At 35.7% G+C, this 14,465-nt stretch overlaps 2 protein-coding genes across 2 annotated transcripts; both read right to left on the bottom strand.

The window, feature by feature from the left end:
* Nucleotides 1-1,429: 1,429 nt before the first annotated feature.
* Nucleotides 1,430-7,971, bottom strand: LOC135598320 (NADH dehydrogenase [ubiquinone] 1 alpha subcomplex subunit 13-B). The gene is made up of 3 exons (XM_065091917.1): nucleotides 7,596-7,971; nucleotides 1,961-2,032; nucleotides 1,430-1,877 (listed from the first exon to the last, which is right to left on the bottom strand). Exons 1-3 carry the CDS (start codon nucleotides 7,808-7,810, stop codon nucleotides 1,733-1,735), a joined length of 432 nt encoding a protein of 143 aa, XP_064947989.1. The 5' UTR covers nucleotides 7,811-7,971; the 3' UTR covers nucleotides 1,430-1,732.
* A 1,144-nt stretch (nucleotides 7,972-9,115) lies between these two features.
* LOC103988989 (H/ACA ribonucleoprotein complex subunit 3-like protein) lies at nucleotides 9,116-12,175 on the bottom strand. Its single transcript, XM_009407695.3, has 4 exons — nucleotides 12,093-12,175; nucleotides 11,842-11,913; nucleotides 11,629-11,671; nucleotides 9,116-9,424 (listed from the first exon to the last, which is right to left on the bottom strand). Exons 2-4 carry the CDS (start codon nucleotides 11,893-11,895, stop codon nucleotides 9,327-9,329), a joined length of 195 nt encoding a protein of 64 aa, XP_009405970.1. The 5' UTR covers nucleotides 11,896-11,913; nucleotides 12,093-12,175; the 3' UTR covers nucleotides 9,116-9,326.
* Nucleotides 12,176-14,465: the final 2,290 nt, after the last annotated feature.

Here is a 14,465-nt window from a genome sequence, read left to right on the forward strand (position 1 = left end):
GGAATCGTCGATTCCTAAAATTAAGCCACATATGAGATCTAATAATAATAACAATAATAATAATAATAATAATAATAATAATAATAATAATAATAATAATAATAATAATATCTAGTTTTACTATTTTCTTGAGTTGATGCACAAGACATCTAATCTATAATGGTTCTCTTATCATTTATTATAATTTTATCTTCAATAGATTTTTTTCTAGTTGAGTTTCTAGTAATGCTTAATGGTATATTTGGTTATGATATCATTTATCATCGCTCAAATCCATCAGAACAATAAATACTATCTATTCTGGATCAAATCAGGAACTAGATACAATAATAAGGGTTAATTACATATTATCCATTATAGTTAGACCTCTTTAGTATTATGATCCTTAGACTTAAAAAATTTATATTGAAATCCCAATAGTTATGAAAGTGAAACATTTAGGTTAATTTACCTTAATGTCGTCGGTTTCATTGACGAAAATACGAAAATAATATGATAAAATATAATTTCAACATTCTAATTGGTGGTGGTGGTGGACGATGGTACTACTAGGGGTCGCGAGTGATTATTGTGGGTGAGTTGCATTTGCGTCGATATCGAAGCAATTGCTAAATGACATTTTCATCGCTCTACAATTACGTTAGCGTCAATGCAGTTGTTAAGTGACGAAAAAATCGATCAACATTTACATCGATGTCGTTACAAATGTAGAGCGGTGTCGCTCAGCATCTACGTCGACATTGATGTATTTATTAAGTGGTGAAAGGGTCGTCGATGCAAATGTCGAGCAACCCTATTGTCACTCGACAACTGTCATTACGTCGACATCAACACAGATGGAGATCGATACCTACGTAGTTGCCAAGCTACGCCGTTCGACATCTGCATCGACGGTCCTTTTGTCACTCAGCAATTGCGTTGGCATTGACGTAATTGCCAAGCGACACTGCTCTGCATTTACATCAATGCCGAGTGACCCTCACCACTCGTTGTCGTTCTTCTCATCCACGACAATCATTCGCACTCTCAACAACTTCGCCATCTACCACTACTGACACTATCTACTACCACGAACAAAAATGATTAAATTTTTTTTTATTTATTATTTTACTTTCATAATCATAGAGATTTTATTATAAATATTTAAAGTATAAGAACCAAGATACTATATACATCTAATTACAAAAAACAATTTATAATTAACCCTAACAATAATTACTTGTTGGATTCCTTTGTAAACCTGCATGGTTGTTATTATCTCTAGGAGATCCAAACCTACAACAAAGGCAGGCAGTCTCAGCTGAAAGCACTAAATTTTCTGGTCATGATCCAAATGAAGATTTACCTGCTTAAACAAAAAGTAAAGGAAAGAAAAACCTAAAAAGACTTCCATAGATCATGCTGCAAAATTGAACACTGCTATACTGCATTGCTTCAACAACCAACAATTCCATATTCGAATTATCATGTCACAATTCAAATAGAATAAACAGGAAAAAAGGTTGCTTCGATAGCTTTCAAGACCCATCATCTTATTCATTTGGTTTGACATACCAAGATGTCAACTCAAAGACACTAGTTCGAAAGAAAGCTAGGAAGTAGTATCAGTCATTCTTCCGCGGATGAACAGAAAAGAAATAGACAAGATTGAGTGCCAGATGAAGAGCAAAGTTTCTAAGGTGTTCATAAGCACCCAAACTTCAATAAATTTATGGCAGGTAGACATCAACCATCACCAGACGTCAGGTCGCAGCTCACCAGTTGATGGAGGCACCCACTTTCCGGAGTTGTACACACTCTCTCCTACCTTCCATCCAGGAACATCTTTCATGATCCTGGCCTCCTCTTCCAGATATTTATTCCATTCTTTGACAAACCTACAAGAAGGGATAGTGTACTCCCAATTTAGCATCAATAGGAAAGAAAAACTAGCATAAGGCAACTTAAAAAGCTTATCTACCTTTCATCTTCTTCAGCTTGTAGCATTGGCAGTATGGCTCTGCGGGCGGCATATTTCTCTTCCTTAAGTGCACTAGTTCAAATCATGGGAGCATACTTAGAAACAATATATGAGTCTCAATGCACTGAATCAGGAAGAACTTTTCATAAAAAAATTAAAGTTGTATAAAATAAACAGAAAACAAACAGAATTCCATGGTTCATAAAAGAATGTGATAAGTAGGAGAAAGACTGGTTACCTAAATATGAAAAAACACAGTATTTTACTGTTCACATCATTAGATGATGGAAACCAGAAAGATTAGAAAAACACATTAGATGCTGATGCTGGGTGGAGGTTTACTCAGGGAAAGCACTCTATGAATCCAACTGAAGTAGACAAATTCAGACTAATACAAGTGAGAATCCAGACACTAAACTGTTAGTAATACTTGAGTTGAATATAGGAGGATGTCCAGGATGTGACCACTACAGTTCAGAAGCTTTTGTCACATGGACTTGCATAGTCCGTCTCCACTAAAATGAGAGTGAAGGTTAGAAGACATGATTGAAGACTACTTTTCATTGAATGAGGTCCTCCTGAAGCCTATATGCAAAGATATTGAGATCTCACACAACAGGAAGCAGTCGAGGTACTCAATCAACAAGACATGCACTCCAACAGTTCTTTCAAATAGAAAAAAAAAATTCATTCAACTATTTATGGAAATAATGGAATGTCATCCTTTTAAAATAAGTGATAGTCAAGTTTAGCAGTTATATTCTGTTGTAACCACAGCTAGAAATCCCAGCCACATGTATTCCCCTTGCGACTTCTTTCTTGTTAGAAGGAATGGACTATTTGATAGATGGTTTTGTTTTTGGATCATATACATATTAGAGATGTATTAAAGTATAAAAAAAGGATATGGGTCTCAGCTTCACTTCAGCCCCATATCAAGTGCATGTAAAGGTACAGTTTCAACTAAAAATATAATATTTTAATGTTAGGGTTATTTGATTGGACGACAATATTCTAATACAAAGATTGCAACGGATGCATGTGAAAAGTATAGTTGCAAGATGCCCCATTAATTAGCTCCTATAAGACACACTAGCTATACTTAAAATTACAACTTCAATACAAAAATTATCCTGAGTAGCTACAATTTGAAATAAAATTTCTTAGGTCCAAACTATAAGGTTCTGAATTTCAACTTCGTTAGTCAAAAGGAGAGTGAAATGTGTTGGCCTCAGGTGCCGAGTGGTAAGCACCTCATGCTAGACAAAACAATGCGTGTCTTTTTCTACTTAAATGCAGACTATAAAATGAAAAATAATATCACATCTTTTGTTGTCCCACTGACAAGCAATTTTTCTGATTAAAGGCATTAATTATTTGATACAATATCAAGGTAAACATAATCCAAGCTTTAAAGCTCCATGTCAGCATAGATCATGGAGTATACAAGTCACTAGTTCTGTAGCATGACTAGAGATGTATATTGATATCGCATGATTCAAATACATTTCTATCTCAAGAAAAATGAAAACACAAATATAATATTTAAAATATTTCAAACATATAACTATTTTCTATGACAAAACTTCACATTTCTTCATAATGTTGGAATATGTAGTTGCATACCACACTATATAATTAGAAACCAACTAGAATCTCAAACCTATTAACCATAAAAGAAGCTATGTTTAGCAAAACAGTAATCATCATTTCAGATTCATAATCATAATCTAATGCTTAGCATGAACAACCAAACAATCCATCTAACAGTATATATCCATCTTAATTAAATGAAAAACATCAGCATTCAAGAAAAGAAGACATCAATATTCATCTAATAAACTATTACAAGTTTACGTGCTTCAGAAGCCTCTAGTTGAGGTTTTTTTATTCATTTGAATCCTTGAGTGCTTGACTTGTCGCAGAAGTCTGAATTTCAAAGTTCTTAAGAAACACAAATAAGTTAATTTGGTCTCCATCATACTGTATCAAGTCCCTCATGGTGACAGATTCATTCTTATTTTTCCATGTTATGGGCCATTTGAAATTTATTTATTAGGCCATAGCCTGATCATTAATATGTCCAAGCTGAACCAATCAGGATCAAGTTGACTTAACTCACTAAAGCTTAAGGAGATTTGAGTTTAGGTTTTGTGTGGTATCTCCCTTTCCGATCCCTTTCTCATATTTTGCTAGACTCTTGAAACTCAATGACGTCACACCAACTCCCTCAATGTCAACTATCACATTATCAGCCTCCACAAGTGTATAATAGGTTTTAACCATATTTGAGGAACCAAAATGAGACCATAAAAAATAGAAGCATAAAGAATCATGCAAAAAGGGAAACATTACAGGTGCATACTTGTATCATGTGTTTTTAGTTACAAAGCAAATTGAATCCAATGTTTCTCATCGCATAATGTTCTAGACACATGCTTGAAATGATATGCAAATGTTTTGAAGTATTACCTGTGCGTGGTCATATTGTTCTAGCAGGGGCACATATCATTGTACCGAAAAGGTGGTCACTGTTACCAATTCTGCTAGTTCCTAATCATGTCCAACAAACCAAATGGTTACAACTTCTACATTATTCATTCAAACTTATCCACTTTTTTCTTTGCATTTTCACTTGATGATCCAGAGACTATGTTTTCTAACCATATCAAATGCCATGTTTCTTTTGTATTGATGTATTCTTTTCTTAATTCTTATCTTTCCACTATGCGAATTGTTGCTTGGAAAAAAAAATGAATTGTTTGTTGCTTTTGCTCAAGGTTTGTGGTGAACGCTTAAGCAATACAAGGATTCAATGTTCTCAGGTGCAAGGACTTAATAAACAAAAACTCGTGTTGCAACCAAAGGCATAAGACACTAAAGAAAGTGTATCTTTATTTATTTGTCAATATCTTTTTTTTTTTAACAATTGATGGTTTAGTTACATACCTATTCTTGTTTCTTAGATTAAACCATCTAAGGAGAATGAACAGAAATTCAATAGAAAGCATATGTAGGTTTTCATAGCAAATGAGGTTCAGCCATTCAGTGTCCTTTCTCTTCATATTCTCAGTTTTCTCTTTTCTTCTTGCTATTGTTTTACTCTATTGATGCTAACCTTCCTCTTGCCATCATTTATTTATTAACTATATTTCTCCTTTTTCGGTTAGTCTTCTATTTCCTAGTTGTAATGTCTAACCTCCTCATATTTCTTTAAAACACCAATTGTTGTTCATGAACTAGCTTATAATATACATCATGATTTTCGCTTTATAATTACAACTGTCTGTAATGCATTTTCACATGAATTGGATCTTGATTCACCTCACGCTAACAAATGCACTTCAAGAGACTATTTTACCATTGTGCATCATGAGCCTCGAATCACTCCAAGCGATATTAACGCAAACTTGGGATGGTATCCTTTTAAACATATTCTTTAACAGGTTCAAGCATTATTAGTAAACATTAGGCATGAACATCTTGTAGAAGTTTGTTCTGAAGTGACTAATATGCAATAAACATCTCCTCCTCTTCTGTCTACTAATATCTAATTTCTCATATTTACACTATTATTTCCCTATTTTTTATTTATTATCAAAAGTTGCGTGCCATATGAGAAAGAGAGAGGGAGGGAGGTCAAAGCACACATCATCAAGAGTACTTAAAGAAACTGTGTCAAGGTAAACATTTGGCAGAATAGGCCAAAGGTAGGCTATCATGAACTTAAAGTTTCCATTGCCAGCATAGGCTTCTTTCAAACCACTACAACCATCATCATTGCTTTTGACAGCAAAGATGCTATGAAATATCTTCCCCTCCTTCCTATGCTAACATCTAAATTTCCTCTGTTTTTTCTTAATCAAAACCCATCCACAAAGAGAGAGAGAGAGAGAGAGAGATCATAGCGCATAACCACCAAGGTATTCTAACTAAACTATCCAACCATAAAAAGAAAGCAAATTAAGATATTATAAAGAAGCATGGATATGTGTGCTTATTAAGAATGTGTCAAGGGAAACTCCAGTCAAATCACCCAGCAATTGGCTACCATTTGAGGAACATAACATCTACCATGTCATCATAGAGGTCTTCCAAACCACTATATCCATCAATTCTGCTCTTCACACAAGCATCATGCATCAATCTTGGTCCTTGTTTTCCCAACATATAAGACAGGATCATAAGAAAGTAAACAGTAACAATAGAAAGTAAACAGTAATACTTCATCAAGAATTTTGGAAGTATTACTGCTCCACTATATGCATTATGTACCAACATAATTGATGGTAGGCCCAGTTAAAGCTAAAGTCTTTTGAAAGCACTATGACTTTAATGAAGAATCAACCTTTGTGATAAAGCTAGCTTACACACATCACACAAATAACAAGAGTAGAGCTTACTATATTTCCCTTCATTTGGTCCCTTAAAGAAGTCAAAGACCTCAGTTTGTTCACAATATAATCTAAATGGAACCTGACAGAATATGAAACTTTCTCTGGGGAATTGCCTAACCATGATGATCCTTACTGACTTTAAGATCTTAATGGTATAAAAAATCAAGAACTTAATATATGTATGAGACAATAATATGTTCTAGAATATTGAAATAAAAGAAGAAATAGCTCTAACGAGGAATTAGCAGGATCTATTGGCTGAACTTATTTTTTCCAATTATTGTTAGCATAGTTACTTAGAGGTTGGGTAGGAGATGACACTCATAATCAGATTTGAGACATTGGATGCCAACATAGCAAGATGTTTTTCTGAGAGTGGAATAGGGGAATAGACTGCCATTTAAGATATGACTTCTGTGACTCATTAGCAAAGGACGCATCTCTAGATTCCAGCAATAAGCCTGAGATAAAGTGTGCTATTGGCAGGAGACAGTGTGCTTTGGCTCAAATGAACTAACTTTTAAACATGCATATGTGATTTGATATGCTGACCTTAGGAATGATGGTTTTATTGCGGAAGATCCTCCCTCAAGCCACAAAAAAAAGGTAAAAAATTTCTATTGGAATCCAATCACAAACTATTTTAGCCTATGGGAAGAGTGTGATTAGCACTAACATTCTTCCTATAACCATATGAACGTACAAATTTGTTTGTCTCATACATATCAAGAGAAGTTGGTGCCTGTTGTACAACGTGTATCCTTGTTTTGATCTTTCATTAGTAGAGCGTTTAGGCTAAACCTAGGACTTTGCATATTTCGAAAGCCTAAAGCCATGTTGCAGAACGCCGCAAGCTCTCTCGCAGAACACTGAAGAGGGCCTCCAGACAACTCTATTCTACGAAACAATAGATTATCCATATAGACGACTAGTAGAAATTAATTAACAATCCACGAATTGGCATTTTTCACATTATACCTCCTCGCGTTGGCATAAAACATCTCGAGTGTAAAGTTCAAATCTCCTCCGTCAATTCCAATCGAAAAAACATCTTACATGCACACATTAAAAATCCATCAAATTAGCTTTAATGATTCTGCTTACACAAAAAACGAGATCGAGAAACCAGTAGTTCATCATAGTCCAAACAGAAAATTTAGATTTTTGAACAAAAATTGAAAATTTCTAATTTATGAAGGGTAATTGGGGGGGGATCAGGAAGCAAGCCATCAACTGACCGGCGGACGCGGTTGCCCTGGCCGACTTGGTACATGCCCCAGGAGAAGGCACCAACAGCAGCGAGAAAGATAGCAACGGCGCTGGGGCCTTTACTAGGGATGCGGCGGGCGTACCTGACGGGCAGAAACCCGCCCGGCGGTGGCCCGTCCTGGAGGACGGGCATCTCCCTTACGCTAGCCATTCCCGGCTTCTTCCGCACCACAGACTCCGTCATCCTCCCTTCCCCGATCACGACAACAGCAATCGCGAAGCACCTCCGATTCCTCCCTGTCCCTCTCCTTCGATCTATTGAATGGATCGATCGATCCAACAGATCGGTTGCAGTGATCCGCGAAGGCGGCGGAGTTGAGAACGAGGAGGGCTTCTATTGTTATTGCGATGGGTTGCGAGCCTCTCCAGTTGTTTTAAGGATCCTACGTTGATCCGACCGTTCAGAGTTGACGGAGCCCACAATTGGCAGGTGGGGCTCCTACCAATGAACGGCTGCTATACGAATCTGGAAGGTTTCATAGATGATGTCGTGGCATCCTTGCGACGCATCCTTAGTGGGACACACCGACATCTGGTGAGCCCCACGCTGGGCTGTGGATTGCGAAAGGCTGAATGACACGTCAGCATCGATAGTAAGCAGTTGGGACCCTTCAACGCAACACAACCGCATAATAGCACGCTTATCAGAATCAGATCCGACTCCACTAAATTTCAACTTGGATAGTTTATATGATCTTCTATAAAATAGGTATCATCCACAGAAATATAGCTAATATCAAGTATAAGTAAAACCAGTCATATCAGATTGATCTCATTGGAACATCCTGCAAGTTAGCACATAATTGCATAATTAAAAGGATTTATGTTCGAATTCACACATAATTGATAGGGCTTCTATTCTAATTCAAAAGCATTGACAGAGTTTTGTGGTTCACTATAGCAGGAAGGCAACAAACACATAAAACCACATGGATAGCTTGCCATGGGTTTGTAGGATTATGCTGTAGTTCACAATATCAGGCAGGCAACATCTGAAATCACACAATTCCATACACTCTAGTGCCAAATCTAAAACATTTTTGGAACCCTGAGTTAAATATGACTGCAAGAAATCTGTGTTATATATGAAACCTTTTTTATGGCATGAGTATTGTGTTCAACTACAAGATATCCATATCAGAGAGGTGCCATCAACTGATGGGCCTTTTCTTGGGCCTCCAAGACATTAGCATCTCTTAGCATATGAACTACATTGCACTATTGCTTCTTCAATTCATGCCTAGGACTGTTCTTGTGACACCCATAGGACCAGCCAATTTTCAATCAGAAATGAGGATTTGCTTTCAGAAACACTGCTAACTTCCACCTTTGGTTTCTGAAACCCTCATATCATAGAAAATAAATAGCCGTCAGCTGAGTGTTTTGCTGTATGCAATTGTAGGCACCTGCAAAATCTCATGAATTTTCTGTAGAGAGAAAGATTTAAGAGGTTACCTACATATTAGAAACAGAGAGAGCTGATGCACAATTGACAAAGAAGTGGTCAATACATTCCCTACAAGTACATTACTCAATATGCATCAGATACTCAATATGCAGCAAGTTTTGAACGTAATGGTTGCACAAGACAGGCCATAGTCAACTTAGTCACACAGAAAGCTTAGAATTTTCGTAATGTTAATAGATCAACTTCATCATATTTGCTGCAGTCAACAGCTATGAGCTGGGGAGCAAAGAACCTAGTATTTTGGGGATGGCATCTGGGTTGGAAGCAACCCAAACCGTTTCTTCAGAAGCACCCGTTGCCTGGAATACTTGTCATCTGGGGAGAAGCGAGCTACATAACAAAGAAAGAAATGTTAGTGCACTTTGTGAAGGAATACGAATCTTTCACATGCCAAGCAAAACAGGTTCTCCTATGACTAACAGTTTGTTATATATTTTCTACTTTATACGGCATGAAATCAGGTTCTCTTATGACTAACAGTAAAACAAGTCAATCAATGAGCAGATGCTATTGCTGAAACCTTTCAGGCATAAGTAACAAATCTCAAATGATATTGCCGAAACTTCTCATACATAAATAACAAATTACTTATGACGACTTATTATAGCATTTAGATGCTCAGATTAGTTACAAATTTGACAATATACTCAACAGTATGCAGTTTCTTCAGTATGCCATAGTTTTAGCTGACTTCTTTTGTTTAGTTTTAATCTAGCTAATCAATAATGTGTAAGAATAACCAACCAGAAACTAAGCGTTCCTAGCAGACCTACAATCAAAAGTGGACTAATATACTTATCAAAGTGATAAATGCAATGATATGAGCTTTAGATGAAGAATTACTTACCCTTTTAACTAACTTGAGCCAACTACAAATGTAAAGCCTATAACTTAATAGCAGTTATAAAAAAATGCATACATGTTTCTAGCAAAAGATAATCGCATGTTAGGTGCAGCCTAAGTTCCCAAATTATTCAACATAAATAATGAAAAATTTTGAAAAGGAAATAACTACAAAAAATTTATCAATCTCAAGAACATGCTTGACAGGTAGTACAAGCTTGCACATGAAGTGCCAAGTGCCAACAAAAAAATAACTAGAAGTTGTACATGAAATAAATTGTTTAAAGTTTTGTTTCTAGTGGACAGCTGGACAAAAAAAGCATTGGAAATTTGGCAGTTCAAATCTTGGAAATTGCACTTAATAGACAATAAGAAGTATGTCTGTCCAATCCAAATGAAATCACTTCCCCTCTCCTGTTACGTAACTTGTTTTGTTTTGGCCAATCCAACTGAAACCAAGATGATTCCAAGCTTCAAACTTAGTTTTGGCTTCAACTGCCAAAGAAATTATCTTTTCCCAATAATTATCGACAAACCTATTGTAGATTGAAGCTATAATCATTTTTGGTGGCAATCACACTCCAAGCGATCATTTTTAAATTAAGATCCATTGAGCAGATGGACTAGAGAAAGAGAGTTGAGATTCAAATAGCATAAGACCAAGAGGAAAGCTCTGGGTTGACATTAAGTTTGAAGTGTAAGTGATCAGTTCCTCTCAGTAAATACCACTTCACCTAAGAAAGCATCTTCTACAAGGGAACCTTTTTTTTATGATGCGAATGTCCAAAAGAACATTGGTACTTAAAACATTTAATGTAATGTGCCAACTAAGCCCATCAAATTAGCTCATTGTTTGCAAGCATACCAAATCCAAGATTGTGTTTGATTCAAGTTCAGTTCATTTGGAATTATAATCAACCAAGTTTAAACAAGATCCCAATAATTATTTCCTTAATGAGACAAGATCTCAATGGTAAGATTGCTGTTTGCTTGATACAAGCTCAATTTAGAAAATACATTAAAAAATTAGTAAAACATATTTTTCATCACCTGGATTGACAGATGTTGATGTATGAAAATCAGATTTTCTATACTAAAAGGTTGTATAAAGAGCAATTACTAACCCTAATCACCTTGCATTTGTTCTGAAATATTCTCTTTATTTTCTCTGAGAGACCCTCATCCTTGATCTACCATTTTCACAAATCATTTTTCATTTCACCATTTTTTTCTGCCCATCTCCCTTTAGACCCTATCTTTGTTCCTCCCTATCCTATAGGTAGGGCCATAATGATAGTTAAGTTCACAAACAACTCAAGTTTAAACTCATGTTCAGCCCAGATTTATTCTGTTCAAGATTATGAAAACCTTCACAAGCACAAGTCAATCAGAAGCAACAATTTGTTTGTTTAGCCCAAACACAAACAACAGCTTTTTCGTTTCTGTCCAGCTCGTTTAAACCAGTTTTAACAAATACAAAAGTATGCATTGGAAGTAAGTCATGCATTACAAAATTAGTAGCATAGAATTCCTCAATTGAGAAATTTGACAACAAAAACAAGCTCTTGTTGCCAAATATTCAACTTGATCTTCCGTCAGCTTCAAAACTATATACTAATTAACAAATTTATAGTGTGCAAAAAAAGAAAAACGAAAAACATGAATGCTGCAAATAAAAAAAAAATTGCCACCTGGATGAGCGGATTGGGTTGCCATCCCTACCGGCGACTCTTTCTGCAGAAAGAAAACCATAGAACACCATAAAGTTAATGTAGTTGCACATCGTAACGCAAATTGAAGCCCTTAAATAGGACAATCCGAAGTAAGATAAAACAGGAATTCTGTCAAAATCCAGCCACAAGATTACTGTTTGCAATTAAAGAAATCTGAAGTGAAGCAGCTACCTTGGTGGTGTACACCTTGTCCCCATTCTCGTTTATGTAGAACTGCAGATACATCTTCGTCGGCAGGAATCCCTAACCATCGCAACACCTTACAATCATAAGCATGAAGTACGATAGACCGACCATCTCAAAGAAAACGAAATCACCGAAGCAAATCACTCGTTCAAGCCCTTAAAGAACACAAGAGAGAAACAGAAAACTAAAGCAAGCAATTAGATCCATCGTGGACAGCAGCATCAAAGAAGTCTCACCGGGAAGCAGAGAGACGCGCGAGGCTCCGCCGACAGTAGTCTGGGTTTCGTTCTAGTGATATGGAGGGGGACAGACGCGGAGGGTTTTGACGACTCACACATGGAGCATCCGAGCACGTGTCATGCACGTGACAATATAAATTTACCCTTCAAATTTGTGAAAATAGTGTAATATATTATGGATGAATTAAGATGGACAAATATTAACTATAATTAAAAATAAATCAAATATTATGTTTTTTAATTTCAATTTTATTAAGATATACCTATTAATATTTTTAGTAAGTATGCCAAAAAGATTTTAATGTCCAAGTTCAAGTGACTTTCTAATCTATTCATGTTTAATTTAAAGTAATATTAGAAAGGTAAATGTAAATTATATGACATAACACTTTCTACTTTGAGGGAGCTCCAAGCTTAATAACTACATTTTTTTTTTCTTATACATAAGAATATATCAAATAGAATCAAATATAATTACAAGCATTACATACTTGGGAAAAAAAATATTGTAGTTAGGAACTTAAACTCGTTTCATTTTAATTTTGTTCACAAGCCTAAAGAAATTTCATCAAATTATAAAATAGTGACTTTAAAATAAGTTATAATGAAGCAAAGCATATCACGCCAACAAATACCATTAAAAATAATGTATTGATAATTAATTGGATGAAATATATTCTTCTAAGTTCAAATCATCATATTGGACAAATAGCATCTGATTCTTGAAGAATGATCGAGGGCTACGTATTACGTCTTCTAGTTATACTTTTTTACATCTGAATTCTTAAATTTAAAAAATTATATTGAAATCATTTTAGTTATGAAAGTGAAATATCTATTTTTATTTTTCTTAATGTTATCCATTTTATCAACGGAAGCACTAAAATAATGGACAAAAAGATAATTTCAATATCCTAGTTACGTTTTGACGGTGGCAAATGACGACGTCGCTAGGAGACGTGAGTAGCTATTATGGATAAGGAGGAAGAGCAATGACAAGAGACAAGGTAAAGGGAGAAGAGGAAGATGACAACGCAGATGTTGATGCTCTGCATTCTGTCGACACCAATGTAGATATAGAGTGACGAAAGAGCTGCTTAGCATTTATATCGATATTAATACATATGTAGAGTGATAAAAAGATCGCTCGGCATTTGTATCAGCATCAACGTAGATGCAAAATAGCACTACCTTTCCCCATATCATTGTAGGCATCGATGTAGATGCATAGCAACGCCACTCTGCATCTGTATCAACATCGATGTAGATGTCGAGCAGTCCTTTCATCGTTTTGAATCTGCATCAGCACTGATATAGTTATCGAGCGACATTGACGAAAATGCAGAGCGTCGGCATCTTCATCGTCTTCTTTTTCCACTCCCTTTGCCACACCTCTCGTCCAACTAAGATGTTGAAATTATCTTTTTGCTCATCATTTTCGTGCTTTCATTAGTAAAACCGATAATATTATGGTAAATGGAATTAGATGTTCCACTTTCATAACTATAAGAATTCCAATATAATTTTTTTAAAATCTAGGGATCGGAATTCTAAACAGGTACACATGGGCTAATCTATAATTAGCCCTATGCTAGATGAGGTTTTTATCTCTTAATTTATTTTGAGGGTGTCAACTAGCTTAACTAATAAAAAAATTTAATAGTATATCGTAAGATCCTAGACTTGAATCCCACCTTTGCCATGGAATAGGTATGGATACCCATGGGGACTCATCCCTAATGCTACAAACATAGAGAAAATAAATAGGGATAGGGTGAGGATAAAAGTATTTTATATTACTTATACAAATATGAGGCAAGGACGAGAAAGAGTATTCTCCACCCCATACCCAACTCATTAATATATGGGCTGAGATCCTAAGCTCAAGCATTAGATGTGTCAAATTTTCGTTATTTAAATTAAACTGGGTGACATTGATTGAATTGATTATGATTCAATTAAGAATCATTTGGTTCAATTAAATTAAATAAAATATTTTCTCGTTCAATAATAATAATTCCTTCTCGTGAACCCATACATTGTGCGCACCCAATCATAGGCGTCGACTATTTGACTATGTCTTCATCGTTCCTCCTCCCTTCATCAACAAACAATAATTCCTTTTACGATCAATGGCTACAAACAATAAATAGTGAATGATTATGATGATTCGTTAATATTCTTCTCTTTTTCTCCTCCTCTTCCCATCGCACACTCCCTTCTCCCTCCTTCCTCTTTTCGACTTCCCCCTTCATCAAAGCACCCTCATCCCCTCATTGCAATCATTCCCGCCCACCTCGTGGCCTTGCCTCTTCCACCATCATAGTCCTGTTACTTTCGTCGATCTCTTTATCTTCCCCCTATCTTTGT

Source organism: Musa acuminata, chromosome BXJ2-1, assembly GCF_036884655.1.
Source record: "Musa acuminata AAA Group cultivar baxijiao chromosome BXJ2-1, Cavendish_Baxijiao_AAA, whole genome shotgun sequence".
Classification (NCBI taxonomy): domain Eukaryota; kingdom Viridiplantae; phylum Streptophyta; class Magnoliopsida; order Zingiberales; family Musaceae; genus Musa; species Musa acuminata.

What these genes read in the sequence shown, in the direction of transcription:
- LOC135598320 (XM_065091917.1), bottom strand. Translation starts at nt 7,810, where the DNA reads ATGACGGAGTCTGTGGTGCGGAAGAAGCCGGGAATGGCTAGCGTAAGG. An exon ending in CAGGGCAACCGCGTCCGCCG is followed by an intron (nt 2,033 to 7,595) that starts GTCAGTTGATGG and finishes GATTTGAACTAG; the next exon opens with TGCACTTAAGGAAGAGAAAT. An exon ending in CAAGCTGAAGAAGATGAAAG is followed by an intron (nt 1,878 to 1,960) that starts GTAGATAAGCTT and finishes CCCTTCTTGTAG; the next exon opens with GTTTGTCAAAGAATGGAATA.
- LOC103988989 (XM_009407695.3), bottom strand. Translation starts at nt 11,895, where the DNA reads ATGTATCTGCAGTTCTACATAAACGAGAATGGGGACAAGGTGTACACC. An exon ending in ACAAGGTGTACACCACCAAG is followed by an intron (nt 11,672 to 11,841) that starts GTAGCTGCTTCA and finishes TTCTTTCTGCAG; the next exon opens with AAAGAGTCGCCGGTAGGGAT. An exon ending in AACCCAATCCGCTCATCCAG is followed by an intron (nt 9,425 to 11,628) that starts GTGGCAATTTTT and finishes TTTGTTATGTAG; the next exon opens with CTCGCTTCTCCCCAGATGAC.